We start from the raw sequence: 13857 nt of genomic DNA on the forward strand, positions 1-13857 counted from the left end.
CAAATAATTGATAGGCACATTCAAATACATGGCTATATATTCTCAAAAAAAAAAAAAAAAAATGAATACATAGCTATATAAATTTTATTTTGATATAATCTCAATTTCTCACAAGAAAAAACCATCAAAATGTATCAACTAATTTGGATGGATTATAAAATGTGGGCTCGGACAAATTTGTTTTTCCTCAATTTTCAATCATTTTCTTTTTTCTCTTGTCAACCAAATAGACACTACAAGAAACTTGATATGTTTCGACTCACGTTTTTTGAAGGTTTAAAAAACACCCTGGAAATAAATGCCAAATGATGAACACGCTTGATATAAAGCAACCTTATTTTATGGGTCACAATTTTTCAGAAGAATCATCAAAATAAATTGCTCCATACAACCACTATTTTAAAAAATAAAGATAAAGATAAAGATAAAGATAAAACAATTGTTTCAAGGTTGCATAGGTGTAAAATTTTTTGTTTTGAGGGAATTTGTTTCAAAGGTTATCAAGGGTTTTCCAGATCCTCAAAATAATATTTTTTGAGGGCCTTCCATACTTTTTCCAAGTGTTTTGGCCCTAAAAAAAAAAAAAAAAAAAAAAAAAAAAAAACCAACTTTTTTGTAGTGAGAAGAAGCTACATATACTTCCTAGGCTTCCTTTTCTTTCATCTTTTGCCCGTTCCAAACTCAACGAAAGAATGACAACATACAATGTGGATTTCATGAAAACAAGTATTACTTGGCATTCTTTTTCAACATACCTTTTTAATTTTTTGAATCCTTTTTCAACATAGGTAATAGATCAGAACTTTATTAATGAACTACTAATTTTATGAGAAGAACTGCAATCCAACTGAATCTACTCATTCCTACTAATCTATAAATATATATATATATATATATATATGTATATATTAATAGGTAAAATTGAAAGAAAATCCAATTAGATTTTAATTGGATTCTCAATTTTGCACCACTTGTCCTATCCAAAACTTTTTCAAAAAAATCTAATTAGATTATAAATTGGAGTCCAATTTTGTGCCACATGTCTTATCTAAATTTTATAATTTTTGTGCCAAAATAAATGATGCATTAACATTTAACATGGAAGCCACCAACAGGGGCTTGGTTGAGTGGGTAAGGTTCGTTCGCTTCGTGCACCACACTTAGGTTCGAATCCCGCTGCCCGCAGGAGTCCGTTGTTGGGTATCCTTAGTGGGGTAACTTCCCACACAGGTGGTACAAGCGGGCCCCCGAGATCGGGCTACCCCATTCGAGGCCACCTGGCGCCCTGCCCGGGGGTGTAATATAGCCATAAAGGCCCCAATTTTTCATTCTCAAAAAAAAAAAAAAAAAAAAACACGGAAGCCAAGAAAACCACAATAATAATGCTCATTGGCCTAAGCAAGAACATTCCACCTGCACACTTTTATTGGTGAACTCAGTAGACTTTGGAGCTCTTCTAATACCACTACTAGAACTAAGGAGTCCAATGAGAAAGACTTTAAAAATAAAACCTCATCTCCTCTTCCTAATTCCATATCATCATCCCATGTCTCCTCCTTCTTCTCTCTCAACCTCTACCAACTAGATCCACACACCGCCCTCTCCTCCTCCTTTTGGATTTATGAGAGCAAGCCCAGGTTCAAACACAATGTTCAATCCCACTCTTCCTTGCTTCACATTCTCATACATTACGCTTCATTGGCGTCTCCAAGAAGATTCCAATCTCAATGATCAGTTCTTGTCATTAACCCGATGATGTTGCCTTCGTCTTGGACTTCCTGTGCGACATGAATCGCCAAAAAAAGATAAAATTTTAGATTCAGTTCTCTTAAGAGCTATAACATGTTGTGAATGAGACTTTTTAGGTTACTCCAAGCGAGCCAAAATGGTTTAAGTTATGTATCGTAGATCCCACTTCTACAAACACACATAGGCACACAAACTAGAGTCCATTAGAAGTAAGACTTTTTTTATTAAAAAAATGTGCACATATCTACGTACGTAACTCTTTAGCTTTTTGGATGGGGATCCAATATGTATTGGGTTGATGCTATGCCATATATGTATTTTGCAAAAATATGAATTAGATATGGTAATAACATTTGGTTTGAAAATAAAGCAAAAATGTCAGAATCCATGCACAAATTGCGATTCTTTTAAAGACATTTTCTTTCAGCATTGCTGTATTTTGGTGCTTTGAGAATCATTAAAATGTGTCTTAACAAGGGCTATTTTGTATTTATCTGATGTAACCATGGTTTTCCATGTGGATATCATTTAAATAGATGAAAAATTCAAGTGGATAAAACCCTGTGGAATAATTTACTGTAATTTATTTCTATCATTATTATTACAGCCACATGAGGTTCATGATGGACAGAGAAAGATAGAACAATTTTTGGCTGTTTACATGAAATTTTGTTGTCAGAGATGTTTGATTCATAATGCTTTTTTCTTTTTTCTATTTGTATTTGGATGTAAATTTTATTCTTTTTGTTAAAAATTTATTTTAAAAATTATCAACATGAAAATAATAATAATAATAATAATTATCAAACATGTTAAGTTCTAATTTCTGTGGAAGGCACAAATAATTATTAAACACGTTGGTTAGATTAATAAACATTGTACAGCTCCCATACAACACTATAACTTAGATTCTAATAATGAATTTGTTAAAAAAATATTGAAAAATATTTCAGTAATTAATCAAGGTATGACACCAATGAGTTTATTTTTTTTTATAGAGTTTCAACCTATAACATCAACTTCTGATGATTGTGCTCAGTATCATCAAACCAAGACACCAATCACTTTTTCGTTTAGGTGAAGAATGAACCCCGGATCTCATATTCAACCATAAAAATTTTTACCAGTTGAGCTAATTGAAACCCACGGTACTGAAGAGTCTTAGGGTTAAAAAGAAATGACTGAATCCATTAGGCCTAGCAATACCCTGAAACAAAAGCTAATAATGCAACCTAATAAGTGGAGATCAATGGTTTTGTATAGAACTTGCTTCCTATTAAATTTTGATGGTGTGTAATAATGGAAACTATCTTTTAACTTCCAAATAGTAAAAGTTATGTAGGCAAATTAAAGGCATTAGCTTAGCAAGAGGTTGAACCATGGTATCGAAATCTTGATAGTGTCCCCTATGCCAAGTAAAAGGATGATTGAATGTGCTAGCTTGATGATAACACACACAAGTTTCATTTGAATTTGTTCTTGGCTTTACTATACATTACAGCTCCAACAACCAAGAGCCTGCAACTTGCCATCCCAATAATTGAAATTGCGTTTTTAACTATCAAAATTGAAATAACCACATAAACAATAATCTCATATGTTGATGAAGCATTTTATAAACTGTAGCTTATATTAATATCTCAAATTACAAAAAAAAAAAAAAAAAAAACCTACAAAATAAGAAATTAAAAATAAACCAAGATTTCTTTGAATCTTATTTTTTTTAATAGTTTTTAGTGTGTTTGGATTAAGATTTTGTTAATTTGTTAAAAGTGGACAAAAATATAATCATGTTTATCATATTAAGTTGAAGTACAATTTTAGAATTCAAATCGAATCAAACTAATTTCTAATTGTAGTTTAATTTTGTGCTATATGTCCAATTTGATTTTTAAATGTTGGTGTCAAGTTACCTCCATTCATAATGCTCAATGTGGAAACCGAATCTACCAAGATGAACATCTTATCATCACAATTATTAATGTTGCCATGCGTAAGCACGGGCTACATGCTAGTTTTTATTTAGAGGTAAGATACGATATATTTAAAAATCAATAAATGTCATGTGTTGCATGTTCAGCTAAAAATGAAAGGGAATTATAGGGAATCCTCTTACATAAATTATTATTATGATTGCTATCAGTGGTGTATGTACACAATTCATTAATAATTAAAGGGAAAATACTTGCACACTACAACAAAGTTTAGTTTTTTAAACATTTTTTTTATCAACGGTTACTAAAAAATGTTAATAAAACTCCTAAGTTTCTACAGTACTCAACTGTTGAAACAAGTATAAAAAGAATTTAAATAGAAGTTTTATCCATGGGCTTGATGAATGTAGAAGATAAACTACATCTTTTATCTACGGTTGTCAGTGTTGAAAATTAGAAACACGGAACTTATATAAAACTACAGAACAAATCAAAGTTTTATAGATAGCTCTCACAGTTTCTCATTTTCTCTCTAGTAGCTCAAATCTCTGTCATATAAAACTTAGGGCCGTTTGGAAGAAAAGTTTGAATAACGTTGTTGGTAGGTTTTTGAAAAACGTGTGGGTAAAAAAGTGTGTGAAAATGTGTGTAATGTTGTTTAAAAACTGAAAATATGTTATTTAGCTTCTACCAAACAGGGCCTTAGAAATTTCAAAGCCAATTTCATAGCTCTCAATCATGGAAATTTCGAAGCTCTAGGTCATGGAAATTGCATAGCTATTGGTCTCTCAATGCGGTGGCTCTGTCTCACCGTCACTCACAAAATCGAAGTTGAAGTCTTCTGTCAACTCCTCTACTCTTAGCCTACCTCATCTAATCTCCCCCAATTTTCTAGGGTTTCAAGTTCAATTGCCACTGCGACACTAAGATCATTTTGCCTGATTTGTCTCGATTCTTCAATGGAGACAAATTCGGTGCGTTTTCATGTTTTGTTTATTAATTGTAATGTTTGGTTCCTGGGAAAATTTTAGGGTGAATATTTAAATTCTCTCTCACTTCCTCTCTCTCCCCAAACCCCCAAGGTTCCCTCTCTCTCTCTCTCTCTCTCCCTCTTCCTGTGTATATGCCTATATATAGGTTTTTGTATCTTTCTTAGATGGCTTTGTGTTTTGTTTTAGAGTCTACTACAAAGGATGGTCAAGCTAATAAAGTAAGTTTCTTCTAATTTTTGTTCTTTGTTCCATAACTAATCCTAATTTCAATTATTCTTATTATTATTAATTGGAATTCTATGGCGTTCAGTTATTTTCTGCCAAATTAGTGATCATAGTAGTTTTTTTTGTTGTTAATTTATAGTGATTGGTTGATATTGGGGTGTGCTTTACGGCTTGTTTTTCTTCCAATCAAATGTGCTTTAATAATGAATTTTGTTAATTTTTATGAAATAATTCTTGAGATTGAATATGTAAAAGGATATTCTTACCATTTAATTATCAGCATATGTGCAATATATGGTACTGAGCATTGAGAATGAAGCTTACTTGCATTTTTTTTTTAATTGGCTTGCATTTTTTATTATTAGATACTCTGTTTTTTGTTGGCTGAATCACGAATTCATGTTTCCAATGACAATGATGGTTGTAGAATGTAAACTTGTATCTTGAGTTGGATGATGGTTCAAACTGTGAGAGATTTATGATAAGTTTTTGTTTAGAAAACACGGGTGTGATACTTCCCTTGAAAGCTAAATCCTTTTTAGGCACTTTATTAATCCTTGGAATCTTCATTGCTTATGCAAGAATCCGAAAACCCATTATGAATAGCAGGTTATTGATGACTGACCATCTATTTTGATTGGTAAGTTACACACACGCACACACACTCAGTGGGTACACACACCCAATGGGTCTCGAACCCAGTATTCAAGACCTCATCTTCCGTCCCTTTATTATGAGAGGAGAAAGTGCCAATTGAGCTGTAACTAATTGGTTGATGACTGACTATCATTTATAATTGAAAACTTAATAGAAAAGTTACAATTGAGCTTGGCTTAAAAGCAATTTAGTTTGACGTTTTACTTTTAATTTTTATCGGAAGTTGACACAAGGGGTGCCCAGCTTGATAAGCTAACAACTATTTATTTTGCTCCCCCCCCTTTTTGGCCTCTTGTTCTTGTTAATTTTTCTCCATGGGGAAATAAATTTTACGTAACATATGCTTGAGTTGTTATTGTACAATCAATGGATGATTAACTTGTTCCTTTTTATTATTATTATAGGGACCTTGTTATTTATTCCCTAAGCCCCTAGTAGTTTTCCTATCAACTCTAAGTCATCTTATCAACCTTTTAGTTCTTTAGAACAAATCAGATTTTGTCTTGATTAGTTATGTTTGATAAGTTTACAGAAACCCCGTCCAAAGGATAGATTTGACTCAAGAACTAATGCGATGAATGATGGAGGCAATGATGCTACTTTGATTGTTTTTAGTAGGTGAGATTGAATTTATTAATGTAATTGTTCCAGCAGTTTTTCGACAACACTCATTTTGGTAATTGCATTATGACATGCCATCCATGCAAAGACTTTAATGTGATTCTTAAAATTTTGGTCCTCCACAGTGCTGACCAAAAATGGTTTCTTTTTGTTGCCTATTGTTTTAGCCTCACTAGCCACACTATATGCACAATTAAACGTGAACCGACCATGCAGTGTGAAACTCCATATTATTTTATCTCTTGTTAAGAGGAATATCCAAATTTGCATCTGTCTTCTCTTGAAAATAAGTTGCTGATAAGTTCAGTATTCCAGCATCTATTTTCCATATCAATTGCATGACTAATTTGGATAAACTACAACCTGCAATCAACTATTTTTGTCTGCTTCAAGTCTATGGCCGGTTGCCTTGTTTTTCATGTTTCCATAAAGTAATTTAAATGTTGTATTAGAATCCTTTGGTTTGTCATTTATGTTTGGTCGGCCTTGTCACTGGGAATTCCTTGTCTGAGTAGACCCCACACCCTTTGAACAATGTACTAAGAGCTTCTTGTGAAATTTTTCATAAGGAGGATATTTCTTTCTTGTCCTATCCGCTCCCCACTGTAAGTTCTTCATAGCTTCACCCCACCCCCTCAAAAAAAAAAAAAAAAAATTAATTCAGCAAGTTAAGTTTAAATGTAAAAGGAACTGAGATGTCTACGATATCCCATAAGAATTTTTACAAAATTTTGTCAACATGTAAAAACCATATTATGGATGAATGGCTTTACTTCATATAAATTAAATAGACATTTAATTTTAAATTTAAGGCATTTAATTTTGTCAACTGTTTTGTCAATTAGGTATTTATTTTGTCTAATGATAACTTGAATATTTTTCTTATGTTGACATGTAGTGTGTTAAACAGGACTAGTTTGAGCAATATCATGAGCTAGTGATTGAGGCTGAGCATGTGATACTGAGTACTCTAAATTTTGAACTTAATGTGCAGCATCCATATGCTCCTCTTAGCTAACCTATTTTGTTAAGATCTCTAAGCTATAGGTTAAGGTGAAAAAGTGCTTAACTGCCTTGAAATAGTAGTAGTCAATGGTCAAGTAGGTAAGGCTGTATATTAAGGGATGGGGAGTGGATGGTGGGGATTCATGTGAGGAGTCATGGATAGGAGTGTCATGTTTTGATTTATTTGCTATACACCTGTAATGCACTTAGCTAACCTGTTTTTTCTATTAACAATGCCACATTTTCAAAAAGGCCCAAAACCTTACCCTTCTATGTTCTACAACCCTTTATGCAGTAAAATTCAAGGACTAAACCTATTGGGGGCCAACTTAATAACCTGCATCATTTGAAATACTTGTTAGTGAATATGTCCTGTTATATTTATCTCTTATTGAAGTTGTACCAGCATTTTTTATATAATTCTTTATTCTGGTTTCTTCTTTAGGGATGTCAGCTACAATAACATTCAGGGTGAAATTCCATACAGCTTACCTCCCAATGCCACAAATATGTAGGATGTCTGTTTTGTAAATTGTGATTCTTGTATGCTTAATTTTTTTTTCTTTCAAGTTTTTGGTGATTATTCTACTTTTTCATGAATGCAGAAATATGGCATACAACTATTTGAGACAAAATATTCCCCACTCTCTACCAGCCATGAAATGTCTCTAACATCAGTGAGTTACTTCTCCCCCTAAGTGCCTATTTACTAAATTGCTTTTGCTTTTTGGTTATTCAATCAGAATCTCTTAATTCTTTTCTTGGAGAAATCTAAACCATAATTAGTTATCTGGACCAATTGACAATGTCTTTACTGGCTTATAGAATCTCAGAGAGATGTATGTGTTCTTCACCTGATCCTTATATTTCCTTTTCCCTGGCGTTTGAAGTGAAAAGAAAATAATGCAAAGTACAATATTCCATGAAATACAAAGAGGATGTTGTTGATGCTAGTAGAATCTTGAGGAGGTATGAAGTTGGTGATGATCTTGATGAAGGTATGTAGCAAATTATGCAGCAAACAAGAACTCTCCAAATACCTTTTAGTGTTCAAGGATTGGCTATTGTAAATACTTTTAAGTGTATTATTCAAAACAGGTTTTGTGTAGCAAGTAGTGATTCATGTTTCAAATTTAAAAATGTAAAGGGCAATAGATAGAGTAGTTGAGTTATGTTGATTTGTACAATTTGTTTCATTGTGTTAAAAAGAGTAGTTGAATGGCTATTGTAATTCAATTTGGAATTAAACAATTGCGTTTACGTTTATGTTTTAAATCAAGTTACTAATTTTGATAAATATGAAAAAGTGCATTCAATTTTTTTTTACTAAAGAAAATACTTATTTCAATGTTTACAAACCATTGAAATTTATCACAAAGTACCTTTTACCAACGGTTGAATGCATGTGGAAAAAGTAACAAGCATACTTTTATAATAATACTTTGACGTATTAACCATTGATAAAAGTGTTAACATTTTTTTCAACGGTTGCATAGGCGGTAGAAAAATGTTCTCGACATAGTTATTAATGGCGGTTCTCGACGGTCATTTCAATCGTTGAAAATGCTATTTTCGGCGGTTTTTTGTACTTTTTTCAATGGTTTCAACCGTTGAAAATAACCAAATTTCTTGTAGTGGTACTAGAAATCATGACCTACTATATCAACTACTATCTTCATCATGATCTTGTTGATTAAAAAAAATCATTCTGTCAGAGACACAGCTAAGATGACAAGAATGAGAAGGTGTGGCAGCTCACGAAGGGCTATTGGGCCGTGGTCTAGTAAAATTTGAACTTGAAGCTAGGGGAGTAAATTACTTTCAAATTTTGACAATGCAAGCCCATCGAATGGGCTTGAACCAGAATATGATGACGAAATTAGGGAACAAGTTTAGAACACATTATACAAGAAATATTTTATACAACATGTGTACTATAGGATCAGAAAGTGAGAATGATCAACGTTTGGGAGTAAATGAGAAGAATGTGTATTAACTAATGTATATAGGCAAGTGTTCCAGTTATCTTTGTTTAAGACATTGCACTCCAAAAGGTTTTTTCAAATTTGAGCCTTTCACTCTCCAATAGGGCACCGTGTCCTTCCATTTGATTCTTGTGTTGCCTTGTTTTTTGTCATTTAACACACTTCTTCACAGCTTTATATTGGTCTCAGGCTCTCAGCCCTAACAAAATTAAGTGAAGCCTATGTAAAATTCCCCGTAACCCCCTCAAATTGATGGCGGTAAATTTATCTCTTTCTCTCTAGCACTATGTATATTATCAAATCCAAGAAATAATAGTTTCAACCGTGAAATGGAGAAAATCATATTCCCCTTTAGAAGTTTGGTCCTCTTAATTCAAAATTTGGCCAATGATTTTGAATTCTACTTTGGCCAAAATTTGGCACTCTTAATTCTACTTTTAAGAATTCTTATGTTCACATTTGGACTATTTGCCATTTGAATACATAAATTTCTTCAAAAAGTATGAAAACAATTTATTTTACAAAAGGATAAATTGGAGGTATCAATACTTCAATAGGATGAAGATCGGAGGATGGATAGTTGATGTTTTTTGTTCTACTTCAATAGCCAATTCTTCTATACTGATGAAACCAGTTGGCACTGAACCGATCCGATCCAAACAATACAAAGCTCCATTGTAAGTGTTTGATGTGATGGTTGGTAGAGATTTAGGCATACTGAAGGTGGCCAGTGGGCAATCGGCAGCTATTTGGAACTCCAACAAGAAATCGCATTGCACCGGTGTGTATATGTATTTATTTGCTATAATTTAACATATGTATAATTTATATATAGAATTACTATAGGTTTCAGTAGAGAGAAGGTGTGAAAGTGTGAGTTTGAGAAAGGCAAGGAAGAAGAAGGAGAAATGGCGTTAGAGAGATATTGGGTATTAGGAAACTTTAGGGTTTTTACAAATTTTAAATCTAATACCAAAACGACGTCGTTTGAACCTGTATTAATTTTAATATTAGTTCCAAAAAAATGTCATTTTGGTATTAGATTTTAAAAAATAAAAAACCTGAAATGACATCATTTCAATTACAAACCCTAAATATATCTAGATCCCCATTTTAGTTCCTCACCTCTCTCTCTCTCTCTCTCTCTCTCTCTCTTTAATATTTCTCGCCTAGGATCTTAGCAGCGTCTTTGCCTCTCCTCACTCTCTCCCCCTACCTATCAACCTCACCCACTTGCTCCTAGCAGGCTTTGGCTTTTGATGCTCCTCCTTGCAATGCTTTCTATCAAGTTTGTTTATGTATTTTTTTGTTTTCGATAGTTTTGTTTTATCTTTTATGGCTTAGGTTTAGTCTAGTTTTCTTTTTTGTGATTTGAAAGAAGACATTGTTTAGAGAGATTGTGAATTTGTTTGTTTGTTTTTTTTTTTTTTTTTTTTTTTTTTTTTTTTTTTTTTTGGGGAATATTTGGGCTATTTAATAATTATGATGTGATTTGGGAGAGTTAACTGCATTGTATTTGGTTCTTGAGTAAATGGAGAAATTAACCGAACTAACTACACCTTGCGTAGATTGGACCCTACTTCTCCACTAGTGAGGTGCGGTCAAGCATGAGGGGAAACCACACCCTATAGGTGTCGTGTAAAAAACACTCCTATAACTAACCGCACCGCACCATGCACAAGCCTACTTAAGACCATAATGCCCTTGAGAAGTTCCAACCTATACTAAAATATATGGAAAAAATGCGAAGACACCCCTTGAACTTTAGGGTGGTGGTCATTACACTCCCTCAACTTTTATTTTTGCCAATTTAGTCATTGAACTTTGCACAAGTACCAAATAGAGGCATTTGTTAGACTGCCGTTTAAAGAGAAGTTAGTCACTCATGTGATACACACGTGTAAATAAATAAAAAATCCAATTGCACTATTTGGGAGAGAGAAACCAGAGAGAAGCTGAGAGGAGAGCGAGGGTCTTTCAAGTCTCATCCAAGCTGTAGAGTCACCAGAGTTCGAACTACCACTGCCAATTTGGCCTTTGGAGTCGCTGACTCCGCTATTCATGGTACTAACGTTCGATAGCCACTACTGGTTGAACTCACAATTGATCTAGACTTTTGGGTTTTTTTCTTTTTCTCCAATCTTTGCTTTCATTTTCTCAGCAAACTAACAGCCCTTTGATTTCATATTTCTTTTTTCTTTTCTTTTTTTCTTGGAAAACAATCAATCATTTGATTAACCTTGATGATGAACTGGTCAAAAAAAGAAAAAAAAAGATATGTATCAAATGGATTTGTTTCAATTTGTCAAATAATCAAGCGTTTGCTTTCTTAGTGACGTAATTTGTTTCAATTTGTCTCTATGTCCATTTAATCTTTAGAGTTCGTAATGATCATTGGCATGATTTCGTTAGATTGATTTTATTTGCATTTGGGTTGTGTTTTGGGTTTATTATTCCAAATATGAATCTCATATTTGTACTTTAGTGGTTAATTGGAACTTACTAGTTGAAAAGTTAGATAATACACGTGCTTGATCTTTAATTGTTTTGAGTTAGATAATGGAAATTGTTATTTTCAATGCTTTTATTATTATTATTATTATTATTATTATTATTATTATTATTATTTTTAATGCTTCAGCCATTTGATAATAAACCGCAATCTAACAAATGACTCTATTTCAAGGAAATCTATTTCATACCGTACCATAGGCTAGGCCAGAACAAAAACGAGCGTATTTCGTACCAGTTTAAATACCAGACATACTAGACTCGTTTCGACAGTACCGGCGTATATACTGGATTTCGGCTAGAAAACAAATTCCGGACCGGTACCTAACTTAGACACACAAACAGTTCTCTCTACTTCTCATCGCGCTAATTTATACTTTCTACCTTCTTCGTATGTTCTTCCCTTAACATTGATAGTGAGACGCAACGCCAATGAGTAGTTGGTTGGTCGTGCCACCTTGAGAGAGGAGATGAAATTAGAGAGAAAGAGGTGAGGTGAAACTAAAGGAGGAGAAAGTATACCATGTTTCGTTAATACCAACTCAGCATCTGTTTTGGTATTTCCTACCCAATAAATGAGTGACACCTGTTTCAAAAAACCACATCAGACTATTTCAATAAATTAATCACAATCTTCTATACTATCGGGAAGATAAATTAATCATTTATTGGAGTAATCTAATTTGGTTTTTTGAAATAGGTGTCACTCATTTATTGGGTAAGAAATACCAAAATAGATGCTGAGTTGGTATTACCAAAACATGGTATACTTTCTATTTGTTTTTAGACCCCTTAAAACACAACCAAATTAACCTAGTTAATTAGCCAAGTGATTACTTAGTCAAGTTATCAAATCTAGGTTAACACAAATATCATATTATTGTAAAGTGCGGAAAATAAAGAACACAACAATATGATAATCCAGGAAAACCAAACCGGTAAAAAATTTGGGGGAGGATTTAACCTAGCTATCCTCAAGGTAAATTGAATTCACTATGAAAGAATTGAAGTTTACACAATAGCAACTTAGACCACTAACATCCTATTGCTACCTCGAGTAGGAAACTTACTACCACGACCACATGATAGCTCCGAGTCCATGGACTACTTCTTTCTTAGATTCGCAGCAAGTACAAGCACTCCCGCTTGTGTATCTTTAAGTTCTTTAAAGCAGCAACTGAATTGATCATCAAGCTCTTGACATCAATCTTGAGATTGGAAACCCTAAGTGTATGTGAAGGCAAACACCTCTAGATCTCACAGAAGATTCACACACATAGCATAAAGAGCAACCTTAAAACGTGGCTAGGCTTTTCCCTTTTATACTTAAGGAAAAACATAAAACCCTACACATCAAACGGGCTTGGGCTGAGTTGGAAATTCTGCGGAAAAAACAATCTGCACAACTTTTGATCGATTGAGTCTAATTCTCGATCAATCGAGCCAGGTAGATTTACACAGTAAATCCTGCAGTAACTCGATTCCAACTTTACATAAAAGCACATACTTTGAGCAAGTCTAAACAAGACTAAAATGTTTTGATCATGGTTTGCCAACATTACAAAATAAAGTTCTAATACATTAGTTCCTAATTCCTTAGAACCTAACAAACTCCCCCTTTGGCAATTCGTGACAAAACACAAACTAAACAAATTGCTCAAAGTTACATAAAAACAGCCCATTACAAAAATATTTCCCAGGACAACAAATTCAACCTAACTACCATCTATCAGTTGCAAGTGTAGACAACAGCACGACTGAATCAACTTGTATATTCCTGTAACACTTAACAAACACATAAATGCATGTGTGGAAAATACAAGTAAAATAAAGTAACTTCTTGATTTCACATAACATAACAAATAAAGACATATATCATGAATAACCTTATAAATATAAATCAATAAACAATGTGAAACAAGAAACATATATCATCGATGTATCTCCACTTATCATGAACAACCCAAGCAAAAACAAAAATACATCATGAGCCAAAAAATGTAAATACAGAATGAAGCACCTAGATACAATCTAAAAGCTCCACAACTCCAAAACACAAAAATCTCCCCCTAACAACAAAATCTCCCCTACATATGTACTCCCCCCTTTTGTGACGAATTGCCAAAGGGCACTCACTCATCATCAAAAGGAGATGGTAGAGGTGACCGTCTAAAATGC

General features: G+C 33.3%; 1 protein-coding gene across 9 annotated transcripts; it reads left to right on the forward strand.

Moving 5' to 3' along the window:
• Positions 1-4086: 4086 nt before the first annotated feature.
• LOC115955867 (protein STRUBBELIG-RECEPTOR FAMILY 2-like) lies at positions 4087-8449 on the forward strand. Of its 9 annotated transcripts, none has more exons than XR_004084213.1 (5): positions 4087-4765; positions 4862-4893; positions 6083-6175; positions 7629-7694; positions 7789-8449. XR_004084213.1 is itself a non-coding variant. In XM_031074246.1 (5 exons), exons 1-5 carry the CDS (start codon positions 4643-4645, stop codon positions 7853-7855), a joined length of 273 nt encoding a protein of 90 aa, XP_030930106.1. In that variant the 5' UTR covers positions 4089-4642; the 3' UTR covers positions 7856-8449. The 9 variants fall into 9 exon arrangements, 3 of the variants coding, with proteins under 3 accessions (XP_030930106.1, XP_030930105.1, XP_030930107.1); XR_004084212.1 differs by having other exon boundaries at positions 4088-4765; positions 6090-6175; XM_031074246.1 differs by having other exon boundaries at positions 4089-4657.
• The last annotated feature ends 5408 nt before the right edge of the window (positions 8450-13857 follow it).

The sequence above is a fragment of the Quercus lobata genome, chromosome 8, assembly GCF_001633185.2.
Source record: "Quercus lobata isolate SW786 chromosome 8, ValleyOak3.0 Primary Assembly, whole genome shotgun sequence".
Classification (NCBI taxonomy): domain Eukaryota; kingdom Viridiplantae; phylum Streptophyta; class Magnoliopsida; order Fagales; family Fagaceae; genus Quercus; species Quercus lobata.